This window comes from Alternaria arbusti (genome assembly GCF_024043155.1).
Source record: "Alternaria arbusti strain BMP 1465 chromosome Unknown scaffold_1, whole genome shotgun sequence".
Classification (NCBI taxonomy): Eukaryota; Fungi; Ascomycota; class Dothideomycetes; order Pleosporales; family Pleosporaceae; genus Alternaria; species Alternaria arbusti.
In genome coordinates, this window is record NW_026249941.1 from 3,742,808 (window position 1) to 3,757,901 (window position 15,094).

The 15,094-nt window shown below is 55.6% G+C and overlaps 5 protein-coding genes across 5 annotated transcripts; 4 read left to right on the forward strand and 1 right to left on the reverse strand.

The window, feature by feature from the left end:
- Positions 1–263: 263 nt before the first annotated feature.
- Positions 264–663, forward strand: LSM3 (U4/U6-U5 snRNP complex subunit lsm3; the record flags this gene model as incomplete). Its single annotated transcript, XM_051441927.1, has 3 exons — positions 264–374; positions 433–565; positions 617–663. 3 exons carry the CDS (start codon positions 264–266, stop codon positions 661–663), a joined length of 291 nt encoding a protein of 96 aa, XP_051308098.1.
- A 1,116-nt stretch (positions 664–1,779) lies between these two features.
- J4E86_001359 (uncharacterized protein) lies at positions 1,780–3,787 on the reverse strand (the record flags this gene model as incomplete). The annotated part of the gene is made up of 3 exons (XM_051441928.1): positions 1,780–2,016; positions 2,065–3,630; positions 3,776–3,787. The coding sequence occupies 3 exons, from the start codon at positions 3,785–3,787 to the stop codon at positions 1,780–1,782; spliced, it is 1,815 nt and encodes a 604-aa protein (XP_051308099.1).
- Positions 3,788–6,721: 2,934 nt separating this feature from the next.
- J4E86_001360 (uncharacterized protein) lies at positions 6,722–8,709 on the forward strand (the record flags this gene model as incomplete). Its single annotated transcript, XM_051441929.1, has 2 exons — positions 6,722–7,492; positions 7,552–8,709. 2 exons carry the CDS (start codon positions 6,722–6,724, stop codon positions 8,707–8,709), a joined length of 1,929 nt encoding a protein of 642 aa, XP_051308100.1.
- Positions 8,710–9,870: 1,161 nt separating this feature from the next.
- Positions 9,871–12,031, forward strand: J4E86_001361 (uncharacterized protein; the record flags this gene model as incomplete). Its single annotated transcript, XM_051441930.1, has 3 exons — positions 9,871–10,510; positions 10,570–11,389; positions 11,458–12,031. The coding sequence occupies 3 exons, from the start codon at positions 9,871–9,873 to the stop codon at positions 12,029–12,031; spliced, it is 2,034 nt and encodes a 677-aa protein (XP_051308101.1).
- A 550-nt stretch (positions 12,032–12,581) lies between these two features.
- J4E86_001362 (uncharacterized protein) lies at positions 12,582–15,085 on the forward strand (the record flags this gene model as incomplete). Its single annotated transcript, XM_051441931.1, has 3 exons — positions 12,582–12,702; positions 12,753–13,515; positions 13,576–15,085. 3 exons carry the CDS (start codon positions 12,582–12,584, stop codon positions 15,083–15,085), a joined length of 2,394 nt encoding a protein of 797 aa, XP_051308102.1.
- Between the last annotated feature and the right edge of the window lie 9 nt (positions 15,086–15,094).

The window sequence follows — 15,094 nt, forward strand, 5'->3', positions numbered from 1 at the left end:
ACTGGATGGCAAGTAAAGTCGAAGCGAACAGAAAGTGATCGAGAGTAGGGCGGCGGTGGAAACTGGGATGTTGAGGGTGAATGTACCTAGAAATGTTGGATTGGGGCTGGGCCCTGACGCAATGCCTACCAGCCCACCACTAGATTCGCGTGCACGCTAGTCCCCGCTTCCGCCAAGACGATCGCTCCTGCCAAAGTTCACCGCGGAGGCGCCTTGTAGCTCTCACACGACGAATCGCATCCACGACAGACACATTGCCCGCCATGGACGAGAAAGAAGAGACCAACGAGCCCCTCGACCTTGTGCGCCTCTGCATTGACGAAGTCGTCATTGTCAAATTGCGCGGCGACCGCGAACTCAAGGGCAGACTACACGTGAGTCGCGATGCAGCAGCTTGTATATATGTACATGCATAGCTAACAGCATGTCTAGGCATACGACTCGCATTGCAACCTCGTCCTCGGAGACGTCGAAGAAACCATATACATTGCGGAGGAGGAAGACGAGGACCAGGAGCCTCGCGTGCGGACAGTCAAGAAGCAGAGCGAGATGCTCTTCGTCAGAGGTGAGAGACGTACATGACTTTTTAGATGACGTGAAGCTGACGGTATGCCAGGTGACTCGGTAGTCTTGATTGCACCGGCAGCGGAAGCAACGCAATGATCAGCATTTCACGGTTTCTCGCACGAATCGAATTTCGACATAGCAAGGGCGCAAATGGGTTGCTGAGGTGAAAAGGGCAACGACGGCACGAAACGAAGCAGTCACGATTGAGATACCCGAATGCTTGGATGGTGGGGCGCATTCGCTGGGGCACACTTGAGGTGGAGGATAGCAAACGTGTATATGGAGGTTTCGGGCGTTCAGCACAGGCATGGACGTGTCATCTGAACCTCTCTCAACGACCATGAGATGATGCCCACCAAACAAGCAAACATCATCAAGTACAATGGAAACCCATATGAAGTCTCAAACCTAGGCCAGAAGTACATGCACATCCACAATCGAGTTCGCTCACTGCAAGGTGTTCGCACAATCACTCAAGGTCAACGTTGTTGAAGATGCAAGTATTAAGCGCTTTTCTTGACTCTACTGGAAAGCCCAAACTAAGAGCTTCATTGTGCCACGCGTAACGCAGATAGAGAAACCCCATACGCACATAGTGCGGTGTCCATGTAACTCCTGTGCGTCGAAGAATCGCCGATCGCTGAAACCCGACCCAAGAGGAGTGACAAAAGGAGAAAAGGGAAAAAAGACGGCCACCAGAAGGAGAATACCGCGTGAGTTGGAGAATTAGACTAATGGGAGTGGGTGTTCATGACCTCGTTTCGTCGTGATACGGCCGGAAGCGCTTTCCAAAGCAAGTAGATACAGTCGAAGGGAAGTTTGCCAGCTGCCAGGGTATGGGTGACGGTGACGAGAGAGTAAGAACCAGTGACGGAGGGAACGAAAAGACTCAGGCCGGATAACCATAAACTCCATGCACCGGGTGTCCGAACGAAGGTTGGACTAATGTAGACTGGGAAGATTGCTGGTGTTGACCCTGTTCCAAGAAGCCGCCAAAGCGCCGAGTATCCGTGAACAATAAGCAAGAATGGAGAAGATTTCGATGGTGACCATGTTGGTGCTGATGCTGAGTTGTAGCAGACCGGTTGACTTGTACTGCCTGGCTCTTGACGGGTGGGTGCTGGTGGATGCCCTCGGAGAGATGCGCGATCACACGAGCCCTGAGCCACGTTAGAACACAGTCAAGTCAGAGCCATGTGGAGACAAGTGTATTCACTTTCGCCTCCAAGTTTGGCTGGCAAGGCTGTCCCTAGACACAAATGGCAGCGAGAAGCCCTTTGAGACCTCTGCCTCGACGAATATGGAAGCACGCTTATAGCGCTTGTCGGTGTACTTCTCGTACACAGCCGCGTGATGCTTTTGTGGGTTGTCGCAGCACTCGAGGATGACGGAGATGAGGTGTCGCAGTTGGGTCAGTGTGTACCCGGAGTAATGTACGTGTGCTTGCGACTAGGGGATGTTAGCATGGTCTGATATAGTGCATGGATGCAAGCTTACCCAGTCACCCTTCTTCAGCATGAAGCGGGCAAGGCAGTGAGCACCGGCCGACAGGAAGCTAGGAGCGCAACCCACGAAGCGCTCATCCATGACGGTGATCTCCAAGAAGTACTTGGATAGGGTACGAGTCTCCAGGTCGTAGTCATCTGCTTTGCTGATACGGCGAAGGAAGCTCATTGGGCCAGGCCAACCCAGCTCGAACTGAAGCATGCTGAGCATGAAGCGCTCAGCCTTCAGGACCTCATCGGCAGTGTAGGCACCGTCGACCATGTATACGATCTCTTGTACTGACGGGCAGTTGATCTCCTCGTACTTTGCAGCGACGAACAGCGCGGTGGCGCCGACCAGCTGAAGCTTGCCAAGTGAAACGACCTTGCACGAGAGGAAACGATCGACGTAGTTGACGGCGAGGAAAAGAGTCTCGGGCAGAAGGGTAAAGCGGTTGTGAACCTGAACGAGCCAGTCCATCAAGACGGATCGCATCGACCATTGGATCTCGGCCTGGTGGTCCATGTAAGAAGCGTTGGGCTTCATGCGCTCTTCAAGGGCGTGCATGTACTCGAAAATCTCGTCGCCGTATTCAGCGACCATGGATGTATCCCACTGCTCATCCTCCACGTCTTCGGCACTCCGATTCGCTTCGACGAAGATCCGAGCAGCCTCAAGTTCGCGTTGTGTCTTTGCAGTGATCCTAGGCGCAAGGACAAGGGTGACACCGCCAGTTGTGTTGTCGCCGCGCGATCGCAGAGACCGGGCAGTAGTGTAGCCGTCGGCATCGTAGTACTCTTCGTCTTCCTCCTCGTCCCAGTACTCTTCTTGGTCGAGACCGTTCAGGCCGTTGACCTTGGCAAGTTCCTCATTGCGCTCCTGCTCTAGGACGCGCGCCTGCTCCTCGAGAGCATCTAGGTATTCGTACCTGTCGTCCGCCCCATTTTTTGACTCGGCTTTCTCTTCCTCTTCAGGGATGGTCGTTGGTTGCTGGGACTGTGCGGAGGCACGGTCCACGTTGGGAAATGAAGATGGCTGGGTAGGGAGAGGTTGGCGAGCTGGTACATCTACGAGAGTTGTTGTGTCGTTAAGGGGTTCTGATTGTGGCTCCTTGAAGACGGCTGTGGAGGACTTCTTGGTGATGACCTTGCGGACTTCGGCGGCCGGCTGGCTGGCGTTGACGGTGATAGATTTGGTAACAGCAGACGCGACGTCGCTTGCCTCTATTGACGCGTTCGCCTTGGCTGTGACGTTTGCCAGAGGGCGTTGCGCTGGTCGTGCTAACGCGCCAGCCTTTGTGGTGATCTCCTTGACCGTGACGGCAGAGTTGTCCTTGAGCACCTCAAGACCCTTCTTCTTCCCATTGACCTGCATGTCGTCCTTTGTTATGGGTTGCCGCGTGTTGCTGACGTCTCCAAACACGGTCCGCTTGGCTGCGGCCGCCTTGATGCCGCCGACCTGCATCAGTGTGGACAGCGCTGGTGTTGACTTATTGCGCGAATGCAGAGTCTTGCCGGCAGGTAATTGGGGCGGCGCGTTCTCGTCGCGTACTCGGAGAGCCCGCGCAGGACGTTGAGGCTGTGGAAAAGTCTGTCAGCGGCTGTGAAAGGAAGATTGTGTGGGTGACCATGAAAAGACTGGCGATGAAGTCGCCAGCCTCGGAACGCGTCCACGCACCGCCATGCCGCCAAAGTGAGAGTAAACGAAGAGAGAGCAGTCTTACCTTTGCGTCCATTATGTTCTGGTCTGTCGATTAAAGACAATAGTCTTGGAATGTATGTTGTGTTGACAGCGACGGTTGCGAAGTGGACGATAGGGGCAGCGGAGGTGGAGCGCTACAAAACAGTGGCCGATATAAAGAAACTCTCCATCTAAGTTGGCGACAATGAGATAGACGGGTCGACGTTGTCGAATGGCACGAGGAGTGGTGTTGACGACAACAAGAGCTTGTAAACTTATATGGGAGCTTGGAGCTATGCGCGTTTGGATGGGCAATGTTGTTTATTTACTGGACACTATCCCCGAGCGGCCCTAGTGATGATGCACGGGCCGCACCTTCCCGATATGCTTCCGGTGCTGACAGGCACGTCATCTCGCCGAGGCAAACGCGAACTCCAACATCATTACAAAAGACGTCCTTAGATTGCGCTTCCGCACATTGCGAATCTCCCGCTCTATAAACTTTCGCACAGTATCCAAGTGCTACCGAGAGTGTATTCTGACACTTTCAGGGTTTTCAGACACCTGACTGCAGATATACACGTACCCCGCCAAAAGACGCGCTGATGGTGGATTAAGTCAGCTAGAATCGCGGAATCACGTGACGGCCATCATTCTGCGACCCTGTTGTAAACATCCTGTTTATGCGCTCTATTGCCATAACAACCCATCTCGTCATACTCCAGGTGCTTTGGATGGCCTCAATTGTGGTCGCGATCAGTAGGGTGGTCTGGAACTCGTAAACACGACCCGCCGTCGGGCGCCCACACCCAGTCGATCAGCGCACTGCCACCAGATATCAAACGGCAGCCTGCGCTTGCCTTTGTTGCGCCGGCGTTGTCCCAGGCAGCCTGGAGGAAGGTAATGCGGCTGGGGAACGTTGAAAGCCCTGAAACCGGCGCCGTTATCGCGTCTTTCCTTTGCTTTGTCCCCGCGGGCTGTATAGGCCGAGAAGCTCACCGCCGACTGACTGTGTGGACCGATCCCATCCGTAGCGAGATCGCATGGAGCCAAAAATGCGCACAACGTCTTTCGAAATGGTCCGCGACCGGGATCCCTTCTGAAACGTGTTTGCGCAAAGTGCGGGAGACATGCTGTTCAGACTTCTTGATCGACCCCTCATCACTTAGAGTGGTTGTCCGAGCTTCACGCCACGGATTTGCGAAGTCGCATGCCGCGCTACATATGTACCCTCGCCATGATCCGCTCGCGCACATGCAGGGTCGGAATCTGAGCAGCAAGATAACAAACGGCGATAATCCGGTCAAAGCATGGCTTCCACACCACAGCGGGTGTGTAGACTATCCGCGGCTTGATTCCTGCGCTTGCGCTACCATCGTCATGAAAGTGTGGGTCCGAGATCATCAGACGATTGCGGGAGCACATGTAGACATAATTCCTTGGTCGCGTAATTCATAAGTAGCACGAGCCTCTAGGGAATCCTGTGGCGACTCATTCAGGGACGGTTGTCTGCAAAGGGGAACTACGGAAGCAGGCGTGTGGCATTGAGTGTCACACGGAGATCTCTCCAATAGACGCCCGGCACCAGTTGCCAACGAATCCACAGCGCTTCACCCACTTTCGGGACCGGAAGCTTCCTTAGCCCTCTGACTAGAATTCTGTGTGAAGGCGACCCGGAGTGTAGTATTCGAGTACTCTATGTGCTCGAGATGGCGCATCGGGATATCAGGGTGCTAAAGGTCGTCCTGTCCATATTCGCACGGAACGTACGCATCTCGACCAGCACGCCGCGTATCCGCCCATTGGTCATGTTTGACCTTGTTGAGATCGGCTCTCTTGCGCAGGTATAGTCAACAAGCGATTGAGTTGTCCTGTGGCATGCATTCTAGTCCCCCTCTACCATTGGGCGCATAGCTGCCGCCGAGTTGTCCCATGTTTCGACCTCAAAGACAGGCACACCAGATGGGACGAAAGCTGGGGACTTGCTCAGCTGCTATGCACTCTTCGTCCTTTTGCGTGACTGAGGGACTGAGGTGGGCTGTTTCGTGTAGTAGTGTATATACTAGTTACCAATGGAGGCGCAATCGCATATGTGCAGCGGGGAGGATGCGCTGTACTGTTTAAACCGTTTTGATAGTATAAATTTACATGGCAGATTCTGGAAGTGTATGCAAAGGCGACCGCTATTTGGGTTGAGGCGTATTCGGAAAGTACGTCGTGACCTGGAGTGGTCATTAGTCGGTGTCTCTATTGTTCGCTTGCGAACATCTCCCATCTGCAACCCACCCTCCACACCATTCTCCTCCGTCCCACACTACCTCTTCTCTGTAAGCCTCAACCCTTTCCATCAAGCCTGTGGCCCGTCTGAGATCGCACTCTGGCGCTCAGATAGAGTCAATCCTGCCCTGCGCATTCCGGTCGCTAACCTGACGTGCGCAGCCAGCGGCGGTACACTCACGCAACCGGATCGAAGCATCCACAGCCCATCCAGCGCTCTAGACATATCTGTTGGTAAGTACATCTCTCCATAGGCGTTTGCGACCGGCTTGGGCCCGACAGGTGACTGCGACGCCGCCCCCTGGGGGTTCCGCGCTGTCGTCACCTTCTCCCTGTAGTCCGCAACTGGCCAGCGGTGACGAGCCCCCAACCGCCTCCAGCCCAGCACAGGCTGCGCAGAACAACGCGAGAAGCACTCGGAAGGCCATCAAACCTCATCAGCGACCATCTGCTAACATGTCACCTCCCAGACTCGACGCCCGTTTATCCTTCCCCGACCGCTGTCCGTCCAAGCCCTTGCGACACCGGCAGGATCGGTGCGCCGCCCAACCACACACACATACACAAGCTCGTTTTAGAGGCTTTGGAATACACTCTCAACACTAGAGACATTGGCATGCAAGTTTCCAACATGCTTGCGGAACCTCGGCCTGCGGGCGCACAACGCTGCCCTGAGGTGGAAGAGCTCCTAGCGGGCCGACACCACGACGCCATGCAGATGGAGTCTGGCTACGACATGCTGCCCCAGAGAGAAGACTCTGGCATCATGGACGTCTACCCGAGCACCGAAACCGGCTCGGCGCACGACTCCCTGTCGCCCTCCAAGCAGACGCCCAAGAAGCACGTCAGCTTCGAGCTGCTGCTCCCCCAGTCGCCAGCACACAAGGCCCGGCTACCCATGCGGGTCGACATATACCCGCACGACACCACAGACTCCATCATCACAACAGTCAAGAATTTCTACGGTCTGTATGAGCGTCGAGGCGTCATCTTCGAGGACCGCCACGGCAACACGCTGATTGCGCGCTTCGAGAACTTTGAACATGGCATGACCGTCTACGTCCGAGTCTCCCCAGAGACTCTTGATGCAGACGACTTCTCTCCTGATCCGCGCCAGCAGACCATCTCGCCCCGTCGCGCTCGACCCCACCTCGATGAAGCCTTCCAGATGCTACCGCCGATCCAGCATCACCAAGGCTCGAGAGCGGGGTCCCGCCATGCGCGCCAGAGCCACTCCCCACATCGTGGTCGGAGGAGCGCGTCTATCAACAAGCGCATGCGCCCGTCTATGAAGAGTCGCGGCAACAGCTCGCACGGAAGCTTCGCTGACGCCAATGGCGACGGCTACAGCGACAGCGACGACGAGCATGGCTCTGTCAGCAGCTCGCGACGCTCAAGGAAAGAGCCATTGGCGAGCGCTGAGATTAGCGTTGACAACATTGTCGAGGGTGGCCGCCGAAAGCGTGCCAAATTCGACAGCTCGGTAAGTACCTACAGTGGGCATGTATCGTGCATTAGTCTGACACTCGTTCCTTTCATTAGGAGCTGCCTCTGTTCGTACCGCCTCAAGTTCCCATGAATGCTTCACAGTCGTCCGTATCCCCCCAGCGACGTATCAGCGGAAATACTGCTGGCTCGCCATACTCTGCCAACCAGCAGACGTTCTCATACTCGCATCCGCTGCCCTCCCCACAGAGCTACGGTCAGGGCGACAGTTCATATCTCCAAGGACTAGTCACACCATACTCTGCGGCTAGTAGCCAGGCTCAGGGATACAAGTCTCGCGCGCGTGGCTCGGCTCAGCACTCCCACTACCGCTACTCCGGCAGCGGTGGAGTCCTTCCTACCCCTGACACCACTCTTGCGAGTATCAGCGTCATCTCTGATGAAGATGTCGCTCGTCAGCTCATGCGCTTGGGTGATGCCTCCAACTTCTCCGGCCACGGTCGCACGTCTACCTCTACGCTCGATGATGCCTTTAGCGGAAAGGCTGCGGCATCCTCAAGTGACGAGAGCGCAGATGGTAGCGACGACGAGAGTGAGCTCCCCCCTCTCCCGTACAACATGGCTCGTGCAATGAACGACCACACCCGTGTCTACGACGAAGCCGAGAGCAGTGGCGAGGACTATGAGGACGACCGAGATGGCTCCTTCAAGGGTGCCAGTGATGAGATGATTGCCGATGAACACAACCACCGCGTGCACGCCGGTATCATCAAGGCTCGCTCCGTATCGAGCAAGTCTGGCAAGTCCGGCAAGCCCCGTGCCACCTCAAAGAGCAAGTCCAAGGTCAACGGCACCACCAAGGCCCCAATGTCACCGTCTTCCCTCCCCTCTCAGTCGCGCAAGGCTTCCAACGCATCGCTGAACTTCCAGCATCAGCTCGGCGTCGATGAGGAGGATCTCTCGAGTAAGCCACGCTGCCAGCGCTGCCGCAAGAGCAAGAAGGGCTGTGACCGTCAGCGACCATGCCAGCGCTGCAAAGACGCCGGCATCGGTGCCGACGGATGTGTCAGCGAAGACGAAGGCAACGGCAGGAAAGGTCGCTATGGACGCCACATGGGGGTCTCGGTCAAGAAGAACTCAGTCTCCTCGGCGACCTCCATGGCGCCTCCCCCAATGCACGACTACCACATGCCGATGCAAGACGCTTACTCCATGAGCACAGCGCTGGACAAGAGCAAGAAGCGCAAGAGGTAGCGGTTACACATCGTCAACTCGCATCATGCGTCTCGCTACAAGGTAGTCTTCACCACACTTTACTCACACTCTTCTCTGGCGTTTTGAATAGCGATCCCTCGCATTGCATTATTGGGTGGTATCTTCAGCGACTGCCCGTCCTCTCCTTTCAACAAGAGTAAAAGTGTCTTTTCGCACGCTATTCTTATCGTTGCGCAGCGATGCGTGAGCACAAGTTGAAATTGCTATGGTGTTCCCGGTTAGAGTTGGGTGGGACTGGTCAGCGATATGGGCGGCACAGGCTGGGTAGAGATTTTGGGCGGATTGGGAATGGAGTGTAGGGGTTGTCTATGTGCTTGTTTTGGCGACTCCATATGTTCTACTTACGACTTGTTTGATGCAATAGCGATTTTGTGTGCAATAGTCAACAAAGAAATCCTAAAATCAGACGGTCGCTGCATGTGGTGATACAGCCGTGAAATAAATGATTACCCCATACGATCAGGTAAAATACCCAAGATTTAACGACTTCGTACCAACAACAGACGTCAAGGTATTCATGCACCCAGAAGGATCGTCGTCAAGGCCACTTATGTCATCTGCATGTACCTGTACGGCACGACCCTATGCACCGGTGAGGATTTGGTAACGGGCACCCGGGGTACACAGCATAAGCGCAGGCTCTGAAACGTCATGCGAACCTCGTGCCACGACAGATGACAGTCGCGGCGACCAAAGCACGTTGATGTCATTCAATAGTCTGGGAAGGCCATGAGCTATCTACCACTAAGCCAGCACCAGAGTGTCAGCCTTGAGGATCGGTCCGGGCTATTTTGAGACGAGAGGGAAAGCTTAAGTCGGCAGGACGGGATAAAAAGGTGGGGTTGCAGCTTCGGGACTAGCGCGAACTGACAGCCAGCCCCGGAGGCTGTGCATCGGTTCTGCCTGCAATTATCCCTCGCGGTCAGGCGTGCCTCTTGTTGGGCGGACAAGCCTCGTCTCGTCATACTTACAGCTTACACGTCCCTTCACTCACTCTGCCCACTCACTCTGTAGCCTCTTGCTCACCATGCAATGAGAGATTGCACGTCGACGGACACCACCAATTGCTGCTCCTGTTGACTCCACTGAGCACCAGCCACACCTAAAACACAGACCGTAGATCACCCGAACGCGACCGTGATGGCTGAAGGGTCGATCAAGTCGAGGATTGCCGCGCTCAACCTCGAGGAGGTGCACACTCCTACACCGGGCGCCAAGCCGACCTACTCCTACGATGCTTCGACTGCAAAGAAGAAGCCACCGCCGCCGCCGCCCAGCGCGCGCCCTCCCGCCTACTCGCGCCAGACAGTCAACAACCCGCCAGTCCTGAGCAATGCGCCCACCTCCGCGCGACAACTCGGCAACCAGCCCATAGTAGTGAACGAATCCGAAAAACCAAAAGTTTCGCCCGCGCTGCCTCCTCGTCCACCTCCGCGCAATGCCAGCACGCCTCGCCAAACACCAACACTGCCTCCGCGTAAGGCATCCGAATCAAGCGTGCGAAGGCGCGAGTCAAACGAGTCAATTTCCACAATCGCGTCGGGCATATCAACGCTCTCGTTGGGTTCAGTGAAGACGAATGGCTCAGGATATAGCAATGGAAGTACAGGCACGGTGTACCAAGTCAGGGCTCCGATCTATGACCCGTCAAAGCTGCCACCGCTGCCAGCGAAGAAAGCACCTGAGGACCCTAAACAGAGCAAGGCGACGCTGAATGCTATGAAGAGCAAGAGGGATTATGTGTCTCCTCGGGAACTGCCCCCTCAACTCAAGACTCCCAGTAAGTAGACTAACGTCGGAAGCACACATCGAGAGCACTGCTAACATGATGCTGTGCAGACCTACCGGCAAGACCCTCCCTACCTCCTAGACAGTCCATCGTTCGCGAGCGATCACCTCAGCCTGTGCCAGCGCTGCCACAGAGGCAATCCTCAAACGACACCTCTCGAACAAACAAACTGATCGCACCACCGCCACCGCGACGATCAGCGTTGGACATGGGCTTCAACAACAAGGCCGCTACACCTCCACCTGTGCCTTCAACTCGCCCACCAGCAGTCACATCCGATTCAGCCCCGGCTCTTGGTACACCACCACCTGTTCCCATGTCGTCCAGACCGAACCTCAGCGCCCTCATGGCTTCCAAGCCGAAACCAGGTGCTGCTCCATCAAGTTGCCTGAAGTGTCGGGACTTCTCAGGTCCAGACAATCACGCTGCGCAGTTCCCTCGTACCCAACTTCCCAACTCAGACGTGGGCTGGCTTGCTCATCAACTATGCTCACAGTTTCCCTCACCTACAGACAAGGCTCGAGCGATCTTCACTTGGCTTCATCACAACGTCGACTACGATACTCACTCGTTCTTCAACAACACGGTTATGCCTACTACACCCGAAAAGACAATTGCATCAGGTCTGGCAGTATGCGAAGGTTATGCCGGTCTGTTCGCTGCTCTGGCTCTGAAAGCTGGGTTGGAAGCTATGGTATGTTCCGGTGCGTGCAAGGGCTACGGCCACGCACCTTTGGAGCCTGGTCAACCTACACCACCTTATGAATCGACACATGCCTGGAACGCTGTCAAGATCGATAACGGAGAATGGAAGCTCATTGATCCCTGTTGGGGAGCTGGACACTTAGGGTGTCGTAATAAGGGCGAAGGGTAAGCTTTTCGAGATGATACTTCTTTAGCAGTTCACCACCCGTCGGACAAGGGCTAACATGCACTAGATACGTACGAGCCTTCGCTCCGCAGCATTTCATCATGGACAACAACGAATTCGGACTGAAGCACTACCCCGGAGAAGCCTCTCACCAGTTCCGCACCGACGGACGCATCATGTCATACGAAGAGTTCATGCGGCATGACGAGGGCGGGCGCCTCTTTCTCTGCGGCAATGGCATGAAGCTCCACGGCTTCGGCGAACAAACCTTTGAACCATCACAAGCCAAGATCAAAGTAAACGACCCCTACGCACCAGCAGTGGTCCGGTTCCAAATGTCATTCATCTGCCCGCACTGGGATCCCCAGATCAACGGAAAGGGTCCGCCCTACATTATGCTCCTAAGCGTTGCCGGCAGGGACGGCCGGAATCCAGACTACAAGCCGTTGAATACCGACGGGCGCACTTGGTGGCTCGACTTCCCGCGCATGGACCTCGGTGCGCCGGGCCAGAAGATCTCGATTGTGGCCGTGACAGAATTTAATAAGAAGGACGCACGTGGGTTGAGCCTGGCTACTTGGAACAACAAGAGGGCGTACTCGTGTATGTTTGGCCCAGTGGCCACATGGGAGCTTGTTTGATGCGGGGCTGAGAATGTCGCGTTTATCAGTCGAGGCGCACGCGACTTGCGCCTCGTGGTTGATGGACCGCGATGACATGGAACGATTGTATGGATACCCTGGACTTTTTGATTTGCTTTTAGGTGATGAGGCGGGCTTAGTTAGATGAATACGCGTAATGAACATGAGTTATTCTTCTTTCTGCCTCCTTTTTGTGTGTACGTCATTCAAGGGAAAGCTGCGCGCGTGCCTGTCTGTGTACTATGACAGAGAGTAGATAAACCAGAAGTCTAGGTTGCTCTTACACATTGCAAAAGATCCTGCATCTCAAGCTCTTGTAGTCTATACCCCCTATTATCTTTTGTTTGTTTTCTTCCATGTGCAGGATACCTTGGCGCAACTTGTAACCGGGTGTCCCTTTTATGCTGAGCATGTGAAGACGGCCGTTGAGGCTAGACTGTGGCTGACCACTGCGTTAGCGCGAAAGCACGACCCGCGAAATAGTTAGGTTGGGGTTACAACGGACTCGGGATCACCGCTCCACCTCCAACACGTCCGATCTACCGCAAACATGGCGAGCGCTTTCGTCGGATTGTCGGTCGCGGTCACGCTGCAGTCTCCCCCAGGTGCTGTCGTCGTGGGCGTGGTCAGCGCCGTGGACCAGCAGACAGCTACACTCGTTCTCCAAGATGGTACACCGCAGCCAGAATTCATGAATATGGGCATACGCTGACGTCTGCAGTCTTCTTCCCCAACTCCGGTCACCGTGTCGCTTCCTACACGGTAGAGGGACAAATGATTGCAGACATCAAGGTCAATCCGTCGGCGCCCGCTCCTCCCCAACCTCTGCCCACGCGATCAGGCCCGCAGGCATACTCACACTCGCAGTATCCTCCGAACCATGCCCAGCGCCAGTCGCAGCACATGGGCCAACAAGTTCCGCATCTTGTTAGCCAGCCGTCCGGGATTCCGCCTGCAGGCGCACCTGCCTACCAGAATACTCGTCAAGCGCCTCGCCAGACCGCTCCTCAGCCAGCTCAAGCCGCGCCGTTTGTCGATCCTGCGATTCTCAGCATGGGAAAGCGCACTTCTACCGCCCCTATCTTGGGTGGTCCTGTTTCCGCAACCCCTCAGGAAGCCCCTGCGACGCCCATAAAGCCCGTGGCTGCTGCGAGCGCGGCGACTGTACCGAAGAACACGTCCTCTTTCGCAAGCCATGCGAAGCAACACAACGTCCGAAAGCCGAGTGCGGCGACTCTGGAAGGTCCATTCTCGTCCCTGGATATTGCGGATGCTGAGGAGGCGGACAGTGAGGCGCGGACAGCACAGGTGAATGCGCGAAGGGCAAGCATCACCAAGACGAGGACCGGCAAGCCTATGGATGACCCCAGCCCGCAGAAGAACGACGACAATGGCAAGAAGACTCGAAGAGGGGGCAAGTCTCGTAAGAAGGAACTTGCCGCTCAAGAGAGGAAGAACGGTGATGTTGAGGCGGTCAAGAAAGGGTATGTGGGATTTTGAACACCAGGTCTTCTGTCGCATGTCCAAGAGCTAACCTCTACTAGCAAAGGCAATGGTTGGAGAAACACTCCCATGCTGCAAGCCGCCGAACAGCCCCAAACGAGAACTCCTGGCGTCATTGGCGGCAGAGTCGGTCTCGCAGCGGCGAACGCGTCGAATCGCAAAACGAAACGGCAACAGGCGCTCGAAGCTACGAACGGCTGGGCTACAGAAGATGCGACCGATATTCAGGACATGCCTGAATTTGACTTCCAGAGTAACCTCTCGAAGTTTGACAAGCGAACAGTGTTCAATCAGATTAGGAATGAGGACACCACTGCAGACGAAGACCGTCTGGTCAGCTTCAATCGCTTGGCAAGACCAGGTACACACGGCGGAAAGAACCTTCATCCTACGGAAAACGTGCTGGATCGGAAGCTGAAAAGCACGACCAACACAAGCTCTGAGGAGGAAGAGGAGGACTTTGGCAGCGGACGTAACTCTAGACGGGCAATGTCCAGGGCTTCGGTTAAGATGGCACCAACAAGGCAAGGCAGCGTACAGGCCGACATGGATATGATGGGCTCAGGCGTGTTGCCGCGGACTAATCGCTCGTTCATCAACCGACCCTACACGTCCTCACATGCTACTGGTAGCCCTAGGCCAGGGCGGGTTGCTTCACCACCAGATTCACCTCTCGAGTCTAGCGCTAAGGGCTGCTTACGACTGGTGTCTAACAACCGCAAGTGCTTCGCCATCACTCCTGGTGCTATGCTGGCCGTAGAGGAAACCGCGGAAGTAGACTTCGGCCTCAACGAAGATATCATGGCAGAGAACTCAGGACGAGGTATTGCAGAAGTTGCTCTGACTGCTATAAATCCCGGAGGCATGCGTCTTTCGCGCGCCAATCCAAACGCCAACCCCGTTATCGTAGTCCTCGCAGGCAACCACCGCGGAGGCGCACGCGCAGTAGCAGCAGCACGGCACCTCGCCCAACGCGGGCCAAAAGTTATGGTCGCCCTCCTCGGCTTCGAACGCAACGCAGACTGGGACAAGGACATACGCCGCCAAGTCGAGCTCTTCCGCAAATTCGGCGGCACCGTCCGCTCCTGGAACGCGACTGAAGAAGCTCTAAAGCGTCTTCAAGCACCACCGGAACTTATTATTGATGCTCTGCTCGGCCGCCACAAAGAATTTGAAGCCCTTGGCGACCAAGACCAACGCGTAGTTCTGAACATCGTAGGCTGGGCCAACAAATCGCGCGCCGCCTGCCTTGCTGTCGAAACACCATCCGGCGTCGGCGGCTCTACGGGCGAAGTCTCCATCTTGGAAGGCGAGCCCCTCGAAGTCCGCGCAAAGTACATCGTTTGTCTCGGTGCGCCACGGACTGGTCTTGTCAAAGCCCTTCAAAACGGCTCCGGACGCGATCCGCAGTGGCTCATCTGGATCGTGGATATCGGTGTTAATCGTCCTTGGCGCAACGCTGGTATCAGTGGCGGGAAGGGTATCAAGTTCGGCGAGCAATGGGTCGTTCAAGCGGTGTTTGAGGAGCCTGGTGGTATACCGGGGGCTTAGGATACCGAG